At 40.4% G+C, this 17669-nt stretch overlaps 1 protein-coding gene across 1 annotated transcript in view; it reads right to left on the bottom strand.

Annotated features, from left to right (window-relative positions):
• Positions 1-17669, bottom strand: part of Muc16 (mucin 16, cell surface associated) — a 243453-nt gene that overhangs the window by 181413 nt on the left and 44371 nt on the right. The window contains exon 4 of the mRNA XM_052189402.1: positions 1520-15886. Within this exon, the coding sequence (XP_052045362.1) occupies positions 1520-15886 (14367 nt within the window). The remainder of the gene's footprint in view (positions 1-1519; positions 15887-17669) is intronic.

Genomic DNA, 17669 nt, shown 5'->3' with positions numbered 1-17669 from the left:
AAGAATGAGGGCAGAAGGATTGTAAAAGCCAGAGGATCAGGAGTTGGCTGTGTGATTTTCTCTGTTATTAATGTCAGAAACTACATGCCAAAATTTTAACCAACATGAATGCCTAAATATCAGCCAAACCACAACAAAAATAGTAAGCCAAGTAAATGGATAAATGTTACAAGTCCTCAATATTACACAAAGAACAATGGATAACTACAGAATTTTCAGAGTAGAACAAGGAAAAGCATACTAATTTGGTTGTATAATACCAATAGACAAATTCTTAAAATATTCCTATATTATACAAACTCAGGTTATATTCAGTATATATCTATAATTACCCTACATATATATAAAACAATTATAGATATATACCACAAATATATATACATATATTTATCATATATATCATTACTTACACATACATGCATGTAAAAACAATGACATAAAGGCTGTAAATTTGAAAAAGAGCAAGGAAGGGTTTATGTGAGTGTTTGAAGGGAGAATAGAAAAAGGAAATTTGTACAATTATATTGTAGTTTCAAAAAGAAAAGAAAAGAAAAAAAACTCAATTCAAATTTTAATAAAAAGCCCATAGCTCTTGGGGTTGTGAAGAGCAATATATGTGTGAGAGTTCTTGCTGTGCCAGTATGAGGATCTGTGTTCAAATCCCTGGTACCTATTTAAAAAACTGAACATGGCCATATGTGTGCCTGAAACACCAGAACAATCATATGGGTGGAGACAGAGGGATCTCTCGGGGTTCTTCACTGCCAGTCTAGTTCCCATTTCAATGAAGACCCTACATTTAGGTAATAAAATGAAATAAATATAAGGGAATAAAGAGTGATAGAGGAAAATAATCTGATGTTCTTGTCTTGTTTCTGAATGGAAACATCACACATACACACCTCACACACCTACATACACACACACCCACACATACATACACACCTACACACAAGCGCACAAATAGGTAAATGAATGTATGAATGAATAAATAAATAAAATGATTTGGCAATGTGAAAAGTTAGGAAACATTGTGGAAGAGGGTACAGAAAAATATGAGTCAAAGTAAGTCATTATGAATTATGAAAGCTTGTATTTCAGGTATGTCATGGCTGTTGCAGTACTGGACTCATAGTCACTGTAATTATCTGTATAATTCCTGCTAAAACATACAGTACATAGAAAGGAAACTAATACAATCACTAATAGTTGGGAAGAATGTAGAAGAAGGAATTACTGCTTCACGTGTACAAAATTTTAGTTTGTGATGACTAAAATTATTTGGAGGGTTGTGGTTATGGCTTAATAGCATAGCAATTACAAAGTATGTGAGCTCCTGGATTCAATCGGCAGCAAGTGAAACAATCAGGAATCTGACAATGCCTGAAAACTGAAAGTGGTGGTGCATAACACTACAAACAACGATACTGGATTGTACATGTAAAATATCTCCAAAAGGGATATTTACATTATACACATATATATTATGTATTACTGCAATAAAAAGTTTCATGCTTACTTGGCCTTGAAGTCATATTCTCAGGGGACCATGTGGACATTTCACGTGTTGTCAGGACAGAAGAACTTCCAAGTTGTGTAGTTGTAGTCTTATCCCCAGTTGGTCTTGACCTTGTGGTAGCTGAACTTGTGGTTTCACTTGTAGTTTCAAGGTCAGTGGGTGTATGCGTTGAAGACTCTGATGGTAACAAGGTCATTGTGGGGCTTATGACATGACTGACAAAATTTGAAAGTCTAATTGTACTGGGAGATGGTGAAGTTTCTGTAATCTGGGAAGTTGCAGTACTAAATTTACTAGTTGTAAGATGATCAGAAAACCCAGGGAGAGCAGAGGACACAGTCTGAGTGTGCTCTGTGGAAGGGCTGGAAGGCTGTAAGCCTGTGGTTCCTGGTAAAATAGATGAAGAGGTTACAGTTAGACTGGATGTGCTTGTCTCAGTCCTAGTGTGGACAGAGAGAGAGGCTTCTTCTTCAGAAGCACCAGATGAAAAAGTTGTGGCTGAACTGGTCCCTATGTCAGATGCTGAGGAAACAATGTCATTATAAGAAAATGTGGAAGTTGTTGTGGGGTGTGGGGTGCTGGTATTGGCAGAAAGAATGAACCATGTTTCAGTTCTTTCTGCATTACCAGGTAAAGTAGATGGACTGGAAACTGTAGACATGACTTCTTTTCCAGAATGGGTGACCCACAAGGCTGTGGTCCGTCTTTGATCTGTAGGAACCGATAGAGTTGGAGCAGTTTTATCTGTTTCTATCTGAGAGGTAATGGCTGGTGGTGCCATTATATCTTTTATAGCAGGAAAGTTAGTCAAACTAGAAATACTTGGACTGGATTGTCCCCCAACATAAGTGGCCAATGATATTGTGGTATGTGGTTCAGAAGGAATATAAGTTGTTGAGGTCATCAAGTCTGGAACACTTAGTGAGATGTCTGTACTTAGAATATTTGAGGTGTCTTCTCTTTCAGGAGGTGTGACCATTGAGGCAGGGATCTCTAGTTGACCTGGAGAAGCATGCAGAGTTGAAGATGCTGAATGGATTTTTGTGCTAGAACTGGTTACTTGGAATGGTATGTTTTCTGTTACACCAGGAGAAACATCCAGAATAGATATAGATGAACTAGGTTGTCCCTTAAGAGGGGTGGCCAGTGAAACAGCAATATGTGGTTCAGAAGTAAGAAGAGATGGTGAGGTCATCATGTCTAGAAAAGTCGATGGAATGGTAGTAGTTAAAACAGCTAAAGTGGCTTCTTTTTGAGAAGGAGTCACCAAAGAGATTGTAGTTTCTGATAGACTTGGAGACAAAGCCACAGTGGTAGAGCGGCTTTCTGTGCCTAATTTTGTACTCAGTGATGTTGTCAATTTTGGTATACTTGGGGAAAATGCCGTGGTCGTCATGCTTAAGCTGGGTTGGTCACCAATATGTGTGAACAATGATTTTATGGTGTGTGATTTAGAAAGATTATGATTTAAAGTTGTTGAGGTCATAGTGTCTGGAACATGAGATGAGATGGTTGTAGATAGATTCCCTGAAGTCCCTTCATGCTTAGTATGGATCCATTTGGCTGGGGTCTCTGATTGACCTGAAGAAACAGCCAAATTGGAAGTCACTGAATGGCTTTCTGGGCCAGAAAGAGTGACTAGTGGTGATATAATTTTTGTAATACCAGGAGAGACAGGCAGAGTAGGCATGGTTGAACTGGACTGTTCCCCAACATGGGTGACTAATGAGACTATTGTATGTGGTGCTGAAGGAATAAGAGTTGGTTTGAGCATAATATCTGGAACAGTAGCTGATATGATGGTAGGTAGAACCCCTGAGGTGACTTCTGTTTCAGGATGGGTGACTGATGGGGTTCTACTCCCAGGTGGAAATGAAGAAACAGACAGAGTTGATGGCATTGCAGATTTTTCTGTGGCCAACTCAGTAAATAGTGATGATGTTACTTCTGCTATACTTGGGGAGACACCCTGAGTAGAGGCCGATAAACTGGCCTGTTCATCAGCATGGGTGATGAAAGATGTTATAGTCTGTGTATCAAAAGAAGTGTGGTTTAGAAATTTTGATGTCATTATGTCTGGAACACTAGGTAAGATGGTTGGAGAAAAAAGCACTGAAGACATTTCATTCCCAGAGGAGGTGACCCAAGGAGATGTGGATTCTGCTTGACCTGGGGAAATGTCCAGAGTTGAAGTTACTGAATGGCTTGTTATGCCTGGGTGAGTGACTAGTGATGGTATGATTTCTGTTCTCCCTGGAGAAGCAGGCAAAGTAGATATGGTTGAACCAGAATTTTCCCCAACATGAGAGACTAATGAAACTGTGGTTCCAGCACTAAGAGTTGATGAGGTCATCATTTCTGAAACAGTTGAAATAGTGGTAGATAGAATCCCTGAAGTGGCTTCTGTTTCAGGATTGGCGACTGATGGAACTCTTGTCTCTGTTTGACCTAAAGAAGCAGTCAGAGTAGAAGCTATCGAATAGTTTCCTATGCCTATGTGAGTAAATAGTGATTGTGTTACTTCTGCTTTATTTGGAGAGATACCCTGAGTAGACACAGATAAACTTGGTTGTCCCTCACTATGGGTGACTGCTGATGTTATGGCCTGTGTTTCAGAAGAAGTATGAATCTTAGATTTTGATGTTGTTGTGTCTACAACAGTAGGTGAGGTGCTTATAGAAAGAATCTTTGAAGTACCTTCTCTAGCAGGTTCAGTGACCCATGGGGTGGTAGTCACCGATGGACTTGGGGAAACAGTCAAAACTGATGTCACTGAATGACTTTCAGTGCCAGAGCTGGTATCCAGTAATGATATAAATTCTGTAACACTGGGAGAGACAGTTAGATTAGATGTGGATGAACTAAGCTGTGCCCCCAAATGGGTGACTAATGAATCCAAGGTATGAGATTCAGAAGGAATAACAGTTTGTGAGGTCAGCAATTCTGGAGCACTAGTGGAAATGGTGGTAGGTAGAAGAACTGAAGGGGATTCTTTTCCAGGTTTTTTGATCCATGGTGCACTAGTCACCCCTTGATCTGGGGATACAGACAGAATGGAAGCTACTGTATTGTTTTCAGCGCTCAAGGTTGTAAATAGCTCTTGTGTCACACCTGTTATATCTGAAAAGTTATTTGGACTTGAGAGCAATAAACTGTCATGTTCCCTGCCATGGGTATTCAAAGACTCCATGATCAGTGAATCAGAAGAAGAATATTTTTGAGTTATTGAGGTAATCATCTCTGGAGCACTGGTTGTAATTATTGTAGATATAGTGCCTGAAGTGCTTTCTCTTCCAGTATTGGTGCCCAATGGGGTTGAGAATTGGGCTTCATCTATGGAAATATCTAGTGTAGAAGTCACTGAAGGGCTTTCTGTGCCAGAACTAGTGAACAGTGACGGTATAATTGCTGTTATACCTGGAGAGACAGGCAGAGTAGACTTGGCTGAATTGGGTTGTCCTACAAAATGGGTGACTAATGAAACTGAACTATGTGGTATTGAAGCAATAGCAGTTGGTGAGGTGATAATATCTGGAACACCAGATGAAATGGTAGTAGATAAGGGTCCAGAAGTGGCTTCCATTTCAGAATTAGTTTCTGCTTGACCTAAAGAAGCATGTAGACTAGAAGTCATAACATAGCTCTCTGTGCCTAAGCCACTGAGTAGTGATGGTATCACTTCTGTTATCCTGGAAGAAGTGCCCAAAGTAGACACAGATAGATTGGGCTGACCACCAGCATGGGTAATGAATGGTGTTATGGTCTGTGTATCAGAAGAAGCTTGACTCTTAGTTATTGAAGTCATCAACTCTGGAGCACTTGTTGACATTATTGTAGATACACTCTCTGAAGTGATTTCGATTCTTGGGTGGGTGCTCCATGTGGTTGTAGATCCTGCTTGATCTATAGATATGTCCTGAATAGAAGTCACTGAATAGTTTTCTGTGAGAGAGCTAGGGACCTGTGACGGAATATTTTCAGTTCTATCTGGAGAGAAAGGGAGAGTAGTCATGGTTGAAGTAGCTTGGTCCACAACATGTGTGACTAATGGAACTGTAGTATATAGTTCTGTAGGAGTAACCTTTGGTAAGGTCATCATTTCTGGAACAGTATATGAAATGATAGTAGATAAGAGCCCAGAAACAGCTTCCACTTCAGACTTAGTTCCCCATGGTGTCTTAGATTCTACTTGACCTGAAGAATCATGAAGAGTTGAAGTCATTTCAGACCTTACTGTACTTAAGTTAGTAAATGGTGATGGTGTCACTTCTGTTATACCTGAAGAGACACCCTGAGGAGACCCAGGTAAACTGGACTGTTCTCCAGCATGGGTAATGAATGATGTTATGGTCTTTGTATCAGAAGTTTGACTCTTACTTATTGAAGTCATCATCTCAGGAGAACTGGTTGAAATTATTGTAGATAGAGTCCCTGAAGTGTTTTCTCTTCCTGGGTAGGTGCTCCATGTGGTTGTATATCCTGCTTGATCTATATCCTGGGTAGAAGTCCCTGAATAGTTTTCTGTCATAGAGCTAGTGACCAGTGATGGAATACTTTCTGTTCTGTCTGGAGAGAAAGGGAGAGTAGACACAGATGAAGTGGCTTGCTCCACAAGGTCAGTGACTAGTGGAACTGTACTATTTGGTTCTGAAGGAGTAACCATTGGTGAGGTCATCATTTCTGGAACGGTATATGAAATGGTGGTAGAGAAGAGCCCAGAAGCAGCTTCCACTTTAGAATTAGTGTCCCATGGTATCTTAGTTTCTGCTTGACCTGAAGAAGCATGACGAGTTGATGCCATTGCAGAGCTTTTTGTACTTAAGTCAGTAAATTGTGATGGTGTCACTTCTGTTACCCCTGGAGAGACACCCTGAGTAGACCCAGATAAACTGGACTGTCCTCCAGCTTGGGTAATGAATGATGTTATATTCTTTATATCAGAAGTTTCATTCTTAGTTATTGAATTTATCATCTCAGGAGCACTGGTTGATGTTATTGTAGATACAGTCTCTGAAGTGCTTCCTCTACCTGGCTTGGTGATCCATGTGGTTGTAGATCCTGCTTGATCTATCAATATATCCTGGGTAGAAGTCACTGAATAGTGTTCTGTGTCAGAGCTTGTGACCAGTGATGGGATAGTTTCTGTTCTATCTGGAGAGAAAGGGAGGGTAGATATGGAAGTGTCTTGCTCCACAACATGGGTGACTAATGGAACAGTACTATGTGGTTCTGAAGGAGTAACCTTTGGTGAGGTCATCATTTCTGGAACAGTATATGAAATGGTGGTAGATAAGAGCCCAGAAGCAGCTTCTACTTTAGAATTAGTGCCCCATGGTGTCTTAGTTTCTGCTTGACCTGAAGAAGCATGAAGAGTTGAAGTCATTGCAGAGCTTTCTGTACTTTTGTCAGTAAATTGTGATGGTGTCACTTCTGTTATCCCTAGAGAGACACCTTGTGTAGACTCTGATACACTGGGCTGTCCTCCATCATGGGTAATGAATGATGTTATATTTTGTATATCAAAAGAGGTTTGATTCTTAGTTATAGAAGTCACCACCTCTGGAGAACTAATTGACATTGTAGATGCAGTCCCTGAAGTATTTTCTCTTCCTGGATGGGCGTTCCATGTGGTTTTAGATCCATCCTGGGTAGAAGTCACTGAGTAGTTTTCTGTGACTGAGCTAGTGACCAGTGATGCTGTCTTTTGTTTTGTATCTGGAGAGAAAGGTAGCTGAGACAGGGCTGAAGTGGGTTTTCCCACAACATGGGTGACTAATGCTACTGTAGTATGTGGTTCTGAAGGAAAAGCAGTCTGCGAGGTCATCATTTCTGGAACATTATATGAAATGGTCGTAGATAAGAGCTCAGAAGTCACTTCCAGTTCAGAATTAGTGTCCCATGGTGTCTTACTTTCTGCTTGACCTGAAGAAGCAGAAAGAGTCGAAGTTACTGCATAGCTTTCTGTTTTTAAAGCAGTAAATCCTGATGGTGTCATTTCTGTTATCCCTGGAGAGAAACCCTGAGTAGACTCAGATAAACTGGGCTGTCCTCCAGCTTGGACAATGACTGATGTTATGGTCTTTGTATCAGAAGTTTGACTCTTAGTTATTGATGGTATCATCTCAGGAGCACTGGTTGATATTATTGTAGATACAGTCCCCAAAGTGTTTTCTCTTCCTGGGTGGGTGCTCCATGTGTTTGTAGATCCTGCTTGATCTATCGATATATCCTGGGTAGAAGTCACTGAATAGTGTTCTGTGACAGAGCTAGTGACCAGTGATGGAATACTTTCTGTTCTATCTGGAGAGAAAGGGAGGATAGATATGGAAGTGTCTTGCTCCACAACATGGGTGACTAATGGAACAGTACTATGTGGTTCTGAAGGAGTAACCTTTGGTGAGGTCATCATTTCTGGAACAGTATATGAAATGGTGGTAGATAAGAGCCCAGAAGCAGCTTCTACTTTAGAATTAGTGTCCCATGGTATCTTAGTATCTGCTTGACCTGAAGAAGCATGAAATGTTGAAGTCTTTGCAGAGCTTTCTGTACTTAAGTCAGAAAAATGTGATGGTGTTGCTTCTGTTATCCCTAGAGAAAAACCCTGAGTAGACCCTGATACAGTGGGCTGTACTCCATCATGGGTAATGAATGATGTTATTTTTTGTGTATCAGAAGAGGTTTGATTCTTAGTTATAGAAGTCACCACCTCTGGAGAACTGATTGACATTGTAGATACAGTCCCTGAAATATTTTCTCTTCCTGGATGGGTGTTCCATGTGGTTGTAGATCCTGCTTGATCTATAGATATATCCTGGGTAGAAGTCCCTGAATATGTTTCTGTGACTGAGGTAGTGACCAGTGATGGTGTTCTTTCTTTTGTATCTGGAGAGAAAGGGAGCTGAGACAGGGCTGAAGTGGGTTTCCCCACAACATGGGTGACTAATGCAACTGTAGTATGTGGTTTTGAAGGAAAAACAGTTTGCGAGGTCATCATTTCTGGAACAGTATATGAAATGGTCGTAGATAAGAGCTCAGAAGCCGCTTCCAGTTCAGAATTAGTGTCCCATGGTGTCTCAGTTTCTGCTTGACCTGAAGAAGCAGAAAGAGTCGAAGTTACTGCATAGCTTTCTGTTTTTAAAGCAGTAAATCCTGATGGTGTCATTTCTGTTATCCCTGGAGAGACACCCTGAGTAGACTCAGATAAACTGGGCTGTCCTCCAGCTTGGGTAATGACTGATGTTATGGTCTTTGTATCAGAAGAAGTTTGACTCTTAGTTATTGAAGTTATCATCTCAGGAGCACTGGTTGATATTATTGTAGATACAGTCCCCGAAGTGTTTTCTCTTCCTGGGTAGGTGCTCCATGTGTTTGTAGATCCTGCTTGATCTATTGATATATCCTGGGTAGAAGTCATTGAATAGTGTTCTGTGACAGAGTTAGTAACCAGTGATGGGATACTTTCTGTTCTATCTGGAGAGAAAGGGAGAGTAGTCATGGCTGAAGTGTCTTGCTCCACAACATGGGTGACTAATGGAACTGTACTGTGTGGTTCTGAAGGAGTAACCTTTGGTGAGGTCATCATTTCTGGAACAGAATATGAAATGGTGGTAGATAAGAGCCCAGAAGCACCTTCCACTTTAGAATTAGTGCCCCATGGTATCTTTGTTTCTGCTTGAACTGAATAAGCATGAAACGTTGAAGTCATGGCAGAGCTTTCTGTACTTAAGTCAGCAAATTGTGATGGTGCTGCTTCTGTTATCCCTGGAGAGATATCCTGAGTAGACCCAGAAAAACTGGGCTGTCCTCCATCATGGGCAATGAATGATGTTATGTTTTGTGTATCAGAAGAGGTTTGATTCTTAGTTATAGAAGTCACAATCTCTGGAGAAATGATTGACATTGTAGATACAGTCCCTAAAGTATTTTCTCTTCCTGGATGGGTGTTCCATGTGGTTTTAGATCCTGCTTGATCTAAAGATATATCCTGGGCAGAAGTCCCTGAATAGTTTTCTGTGATTGAGCTAGTGACCAGTGGTGGTGTTCTTTCTTTTGTACCTGGAGAGAAAGGGACAAGAGACATGGCTGAAGTGGGTTTCCCCACAACATCGCTGTCTAATGTAACTGTAGTATATGATTCTGATGGAAAAACAGTTGGTGAGATCATCATTTCTGGAACAGTATATGAAATGGTGGTAGAGAAGAGCCCAGAAGCAGCTTCCACTTCAGAATTTGAGTCCCATGGTGTCTCAGTTTCTTCTTGACCTGAATATGCATGAAGAGTTGAAGTCATTCCAGAGTTTTCTATACTTAAGTCAATAAATTGTGATGGTGTCACTTCTGTTATCCCTGGAGAGATACCCGGAGTAGACCCAGATAAACTGAGCTGTCCTTCAGTATGGGTAATAAATGATGTTATGGTCTTTGTATCAGAAGAAATTTGATTCTTAGTTATTGAAGTTATCATCTCAGGAGCACTGGTTGATATTATTGCAGATACTGTCCCTGAAGTGTTTTCTCTTCCTGGGTGGGTGCTCCATGTGTTTGTAGATTCTGCTTGGTCTATAGGTATATCTTGGGTAGAAGTCACTGAATAGTTTTCTGTGACAGAGCTAGTGACCAGTGATGGAATATTTCCTGTTTTATCTGGAGAGAAAGGGAGCTTAGATATGTCTGAAGTGACTTGCTCCAAAACATGGGTGAGTAATGGAACTGTAGTATGTGATTCTGTAGGAGTAACTTTTGGTAAGGTCATCATTTCTGGAACAGTATATGAAATGATAGTAGATAAGAGCCCTGAAACAGCTTCCACTTCAGACTTAGTTCCCCATGGTGTCTTAGTTTCTACTTGACCTGAAGAATCATAAAGAGTTGAAGTCATTGCAGAGATTACTGTACTTAAGTCAGTAAATTGTGATGGTGTCACTTCTGTTATCCCTGAAGAGATACCCTGAGGAGACCCAGATAAACTGGACTGTTCTACAGCATGGGTAATGAATGATGTTATGGTTTTTGTATCAGAAGTTTGACTCTTATTTATTGAAGTTATCATCTCAGGAGAACTGGTTGATATTATTGTAGATAGAGTTCCTGAAGTGTTTTCTCTTAATGGGTAGGTGCTCCATGTGGTTGTATATCCTGCTTGATCTATATCCTGGGTAGAAGTCCCTGAATAGTTTTCTGTCACAGAGCTAGTGACCAGTGATGGAATACCTTCTGTTCTATCTGGAGAGAAAGGGAGGGTAGACACAGATGAAGTGGCTTGCTCCACAAGGTCGGTGACTAGTGGAATTGTACTATTTGGTTCTGAAGGAGTAACCATTGGTGAAGTCATCATTTTTGGAATGGTATATGAAATGGTGGTAGATAAGAGAGCAGCTTCCACTTTAGAATTACTGTCCCATGGTGTCTTATTTTCTTCTTGACCTGAAGAAGCATGAAGAGTTGAAGTCATTGTAGAGCTTTCTGTACTTATGAAAGTAAATTGTGATGGTGTCACTTCTGTCATCCCTGGAGAGATACCCTGAGTAGACCCAGATAAACTAGGCTGTCTTCCATCATGGGTAGTGAATGATGTTATGTTTTGTGTATCAGAAGACGTTTGATTCTTCGTTTTAGAAGTTTTCATCTCTGGAGAACTTGTTGACATTGTAGATACAGTCCCTGAAGTATTTTCTTTTCCTGGATGGGTACTCCATTCAGTTATTGATCCTGCTTGACCTATAGATATATCCTGGGTAGATGTCACTGAATAGTTTTCTGTGACAGAGCTAGAGAACAGTGATAGTGTACTTTTTGTTCTACCTGGAGAGAAAGGGAAAAGAGACATCGCTGAAGTGGGTTTCCCTACAACATGGGTGACTAATGGAACTGTAGTATGTGATTCTAAAGGAAAAACAGTTGGTGTGGTCATCATTTCTGGAACAGTATATGAAATGATGGTAGATGAGAGCCCAGAAGCAGCTTCTACTTTAGAATCAGTGCCCCATGATGTCTTAGTTTCTTCTTGACCTGAAGAAGCATCAAGAGTTGAAGTCATTGCAGAACTTTCTTTAATTAAGTCAGTAAATTGTGATGGTGTTACTTCTGTTATCCCTTGAGAGACACCCTGAGTAGACCCAGATAAACTGTGCTGTCCTACATCATGGGTAATGAATGATGTTATATTTAGTGTATCAGAAGAGGTTTGATTCTTAGTTATAGAAGTCTGCATTTCTGGATCACTGGTTGGCATAATAGATACAGTCCATGAAGTATTTTCTCTTCCTGAATGGTTGTTCCATGTGGTTGTAGATCCTGCTTTATCTAAAGACATATCTGCGGTAGAAGTCCCTGAGTAGTTTTCTGTGACAGAGCTAGTGACCAGCGATTGTGTACTTTCTTTTCTACCTGTAGAGAAAGGGACAGGAGACATGGCTGAAGTGGGTTTCCCCACAACATGAGTAACTAGTGGAACTGTAGTATTTGGTTTTGAAAGATAAACTGTTGGTGAGGTCATCATTTCTGGAACAGTATGTGAAATGGTGGTAGATAAGAGCCCAGAAGTAGCTTCCACTTCAGAATTAGTCTCCCATTGTGTCTTAGTTTCTGCTTGACCTGAAGAAGCAGGAAGAATCGAAGTCACTGCATATCTTTCTGTGTCTAACTTAGTGAATAGTGATCTTGACGCTTCTGCTTTGTTAGGAGAGGTACCATGTGTAGACATAGATAAACTGGGCTGTACCCCAGCGTGTGTAATGAATGATGTTGTATTTTGTGTATCAGAAGAAATGTGATTCTTAGTTATTGAAGTTATTATGGCTAGACTGCTGCTTGAGATGTTTGTTGAAAGAACTTTTGAAGTCTCTTTTCTAGGAGGATGGGTGTTTGAAGGTATTGTGGATTCTGCTTGACCTCCAGAGATATCTAGAATAGAAGGGCTTGAAAGGCTTTCTGTGCCAGGGTGAGTCACCAGTGATGGTATAATTTCAGTTCTACCTGTAGAGGCAGGAAGAGTATACATGGATGAACTAGACTGTCTCCCAACTTGGGTTAGTAATGACAGTGTGTTATGTGGTTCTGAAGGAATAACAGTTGGTGAGGCCATCATTTCTGAGACCCTGGTTGTAATGGTGGTAGATGGAACTCCAGAAATGGCTTCCACATCAGAGTTAGTGTGCCCTGGTATTCTCATCTCTGCTTGACCTGAAGAAGCAGGCAAAATTGAAGTCATCGCATAGCTTCCTGTACCCAAGTCAGTGAATAGTGATGGTGTCACTTCTGTTTTCCTAGGAGAGACACTGGGATCAGGCACAGATAAACTGGGCTCTCCCCCAGCATGGGTGAAGAATGATATTATGGTCTGTGTATCAGGAGAAGCATTGTTTAGAGTTCTTGATGCCACCATGTCTGCAGCATTAGGTGACATTGTTCTATAAAGAACCCCTGAAGTCACTTCTTTCTCTGAGTGTGTTACCCATACAGATGTTGATTCTCCTTGACCTGCAGAAACATCCAGAGCTGAAGCCACTGAATGGATTTCTGTGCCAGTGTGAGTTCGTTGTGAAGGTATGATTTCTTTTATACCTGGAGAGGCAGTCAGAGTAGACATGGCAGTATGCTGTTGTTCTCCAACATTGGTGACTAATGAACCTGTGGCATGTGGTTCAGAAGTAATAGGAGTTGGTGAGGTAATCATTTCTGGTGCACTTGAAGAAATGATTTCAGGTAGGACTCTTGGTGTTGCTTCTATTTTAGAATGAGTGACCCATTTGGTTCTAGTCTCTGATTGATGTGAAGAAGTAGCCAGAGTGGAAGTCATTCCATAGCTTCCTGTGCCCAAGTCCTTAAATATTGATTGTTTCACTTTTGTTATAGCTGAAGAGACATCTTGAGTGGACCCAGATAAACTGGGCTGTTCCCCAGTATGGGTAATTATTGATGTTATGGTCTGTGTATCAGAAGATGTTTGATTATTATTTATTGAAATAATCACATCTGGAGCACTGGTTGAGATGTTCGTAGAAAGAACCTCTAAAGTTCCTTGCTTTGCATGATGGGGGACCCATGGAGCTGTGGATTCTGTTTGATCCCAGGAAACATCTAGAGCTGAAGTTACTGAATGGCCTTCTTTGCCAGGGTGAGTTACCTTTGATGGTGTGTTTTCTGTTATAGCTCCTGACACAGGCAGTGTAGACATAGCCAAACGTGGCACTCCCTCAACATGGGTGATTAATGAAACTGTGGTATGTGGTTCAGGAGAGGGAGTTGGGGAGGTCATAATTTCTGGAATATTTGTTGAACTGGTGGTAGGTAGTACCATTGCACTTACTTCTTTTTCAGCATGTTTGACCCAGGGTGTTCTAGTGTGTGGTTGACCTGAAAAAACAGGCAGAGTTGAAGTCATTGTATAGCCTTCTGTGCCCAAGTCAGTTAATAATGATGGTGTCACTTTCATTATAGCTGGAGAGCTACCCTGAGTAGGCACAGATAAACTGTGGTCTTCCCCAACAAGGGTGATTAATGATGTTATAGTCTGTATATCAGAAAAAGTTTGATTCTCATTTTTTGAGGTCATCCTGTCTGGAGAACTAGTTGAAATGACTGTGGATAGTGTCAGTGAATTGCTTTCTCTTCCATTATGGGTGCCTCCTGAGGCTGTGGTCTCCAGTTGATCTGTGGAAATATCCATAGTGGAAGTCACTGAATGGTTTTCTGTGCTAGGTCTTTTGCCCAGTGATGGTATAATTTTTGTTGAATCTGAAGTGGCTGACAGTATTGACATGGCTGAACTGGGTTGTCCCACTACATGGGTGTCCAATGAAACTGTGGTATGTGGTTCAGAAGGAATAACAGTTGGTGAGGTCATAATTTGTTGAACACTAGATGAAATGGTGATATATAGGACCTCAGAAGTGTCTTCTTTTTCAGGTTTGGTGACTGAGGGTGCTCTTTTTTCCATTGGACCTGAAGAAATAGGCAGAGAAGTTATTTCAATATTTTCTGTGCCCATGTTTGTGAATAGGGATGCTGTTGATTTTGTTATACTTGGAGAGGTGGCCTCAGTAGACATGGAAACACTGGACTGTGTCTCAGCATGGGTACCCAATGGTGTTATGGTGTGTACATTAGAAGAAGTATTTTTCTGAGATTTTGAGATCATCGCGTCTGGAACATTTGACATAGTGTTAATTGATTTAGTCTTTGGCATATCTGGGGAAATAGTCAGAGTTGTAATGACTGAGTGGCTTTCTTTGCCTGTGGTAGTGCCCAATGATTCATTCATTTTGGTTATACTTGAAGAGGCAGCCAGTGTAGACATGTCTGAACTATGCTGTTCTACATTATGGGTGACCAATGAAGCTGTGATGTCTGGTTCAGAAGACATAAATGTTGTTGAGGTCATCATTTTTGGAATAATAGTTGAAATGGTGGTTGGTAAAGCCATTGAAGTTGCTTCTCTTTCAGCATTAGTCACAGGTGAGGCTGTGTTCTCTATTTGACCAAGAGAAATAGGCAGATTTGAAGTGGTTATTTGTGTCTCTCTTCCATAATTAGTGGCTTGTGATATCATCAACTCTCTTACACCTGGATAGACAGTCTGTGTAGACATGGGTTTGCTGGGATAACCCCCAGCATTGGTGTCCAATGATTTTATGGGCTGTGGTTCAGAAGAAGAGTGTTTCAGAGTTAAGGTCATCATGTCAGTAACACTAGGTGTGATGGCTGTAGTTAGAATCCCTGAAGTTACTTTTCTTCTAGGATGTGTGACCCATCGGTTTATGGTTTCATGTTTTGCTGGTGACAAACCCATATTTGAAGTCATTACATGGTTTTCTGTTCCTGAGCTAGTGACCAGTGACATCATTCTTTCTGTTACATCTGGAGAGACAGCAATAGTAGACATGGGTGAACCAGTTTCTCCCCAGGCATGAGAGATAAGAGAAATTGTATTATGTGGCTCAGAAGGCAAATGAGTCAGAATTGGTTTAGATGTTCTTGCATCATCCTTAGAACTGTGGCCTTCTACATTTGTCATATCAGAAATACTAGATGAGATGGCTATAGTTTGACCAAATGATCTGCCTTCTTGTTCAATAGATGTCAAAGGTTCTCCCTTGTAAAAAGATGGGCTTGTCCTGGCAACCATTCTAGTATTTTCTCTAAGGCCTGTGGAAAATGATGGTGCTATCTCTTGTAAGTTGTGAGAATCATCTGAGGCTGTGAAAATCATCTCCGTTGTGTTGATATTGGTTGTTTTCTCTGATGTCTTTATGTGAGTCAGGGGTCTTGAAGATGTAGTTGATATTTTGGTGTTTGAAATGAAAATGGAAGAGGCCTTCACAGCTGTGGCAGAGGTATCTGCTTTTACTGTCCCTTCTGTGGCTTGATCTGTAAGTTGAAACATGTAACACAAATTGTAAAAATGTTTATACTTTCTTGATACATAATTTGTACATTTTTTCTACATATTAAAAGAAGGAGACATGCCTATATAATGCTGCTTTCCTAGGATGTAGGTGGCATGCTGTGGCTTGGGAAAGGGTACTGTGAATTTTGCTACATTACTCATCTCTTTTCCCCTATTTCTGCTTTTTAAATTTTCTGGTGTGTGTGTGTGTGTGTGTGTGTGTGTGTGTGTGTGTGTGATGGAATGTTCTGTTTCCAAGACTAGCCTTAAACTCAACTGCATAGCTGAGGGATTCTTAAATTTTTGAACTGCCTGCCTCCTAATCACTGAGATTATAAATTTGTACCATCACACTTAGTTTATAATGTGGAAACGATTGAAACTTGGGGAATCTGTGAATTCTAGACAAGTACTTTACCAACTGAACCTTTATCCCTTTGGGCTGTAACTTCTTCATAAATTTGTGACCACATTAATCTAATCCCTGTTCCCTTCTATTTTCTCTACTGCTCAAGTTTAAACTCTTCCCTTTTCCTGACATATCTAACCCTCCTCAGGTATCATTAACTCTGTTTCGTTTCATGAACAAGCTTAAATCCACCTTCACTGAGAATTAATTATGGTTTATTTTCTTACCAGAATATCTGATTTGCAATTTTAATTGTCATCAGTCTCGTTTGGTAATATCTATTAATGTTTGACTGCTTGATATGTGGTAGCCACTCAGCTACATTTATTGACCACAGGGTCTCACATAGCTCAAGCTGGCCTCAAACTTATGATTTATTTCAAGTTGATCCTGAGCTTCTGGTCTTCCCCTTTTCACCTCCAGAGTTCTGGAATAGCAGGTATACGTAAAGATGCCAAGTTTATGTAATTTTGTAGCTCAAACTCAGTTCTTTGTGCATGTGAATTAATGCTGTATCAAGTCAGTTGTATCCCCAGCTTATGCAAAGTCTTAAGTATGCAAAAAGAACAGTATTGTGATGTGTTAGGAATTGTATTTTTTCTTTTCTATACTTTTTGAAAAGCAATTATTGATGATTGATTGATTGATTACTTGATTGATTGCAGTACTGGAGGTTAAACTTGGCACTTTATACCCACTAAGCAAGTGTTCTGTTGAGCTATAGTAAAGCACAATGACTATAGAGTTTTACAATTGAAAATAAAATACTGGGCTGGAGAGATGGCTCAGAGGTTAAGATCACTGACTGCCCCTCCAGAGGTCCTGAGTTCAAATCCCAGCAACCACATGGTGGCTCACAACCATCTGTAATGAGATCTGATGCCCTCTTCTGGCATGTCTGAAGACAGCTACAGTGTACTCATATACATAAAATAAATAAATAAACAAATAAATCTTTAAATTAAAAAAAAGTAAAAGTAGCAGTATTTTAAAAAAAAGAAAAGAAAATACTATTTTTAAAAAAGTGTAGTGCTAGGTCTATAATTCCTGATACTCATGAGGCTGAGGCAGGAACCACAAGTTCAAAGACTGCCTCAAATACATAAGGAATATAAGGAGACCTTGAGGGATTTGATTAAAAGACATAGGGATATAGCTCAGCAGTAGACTATGTGCCTAGAATCCCTTAGGGAGAAACTGAGAGCATGATTTGTAGTAAAACTTGTGCTTAGAATCTTCCAGTGAGATTTCTCTTCAGCAGCAAAGTCCTTGATCTAGAGTCTGCTAATGAGATGCTGAAAACAGGCCTTAAGAACAATGTGCTTGCTTAGCATGCGTGAGCTGCTGCAGCCTAT

This window comes from Apodemus sylvaticus, chromosome 7 (assembly GCF_947179515.1).
Source record: "Apodemus sylvaticus chromosome 7, mApoSyl1.1, whole genome shotgun sequence".
NCBI lineage: Eukaryota > Metazoa > Chordata > Mammalia > Rodentia > Muridae > Apodemus > Apodemus sylvaticus.
This window is presented reverse-complemented; position numbering and strand designations above follow the sequence as displayed.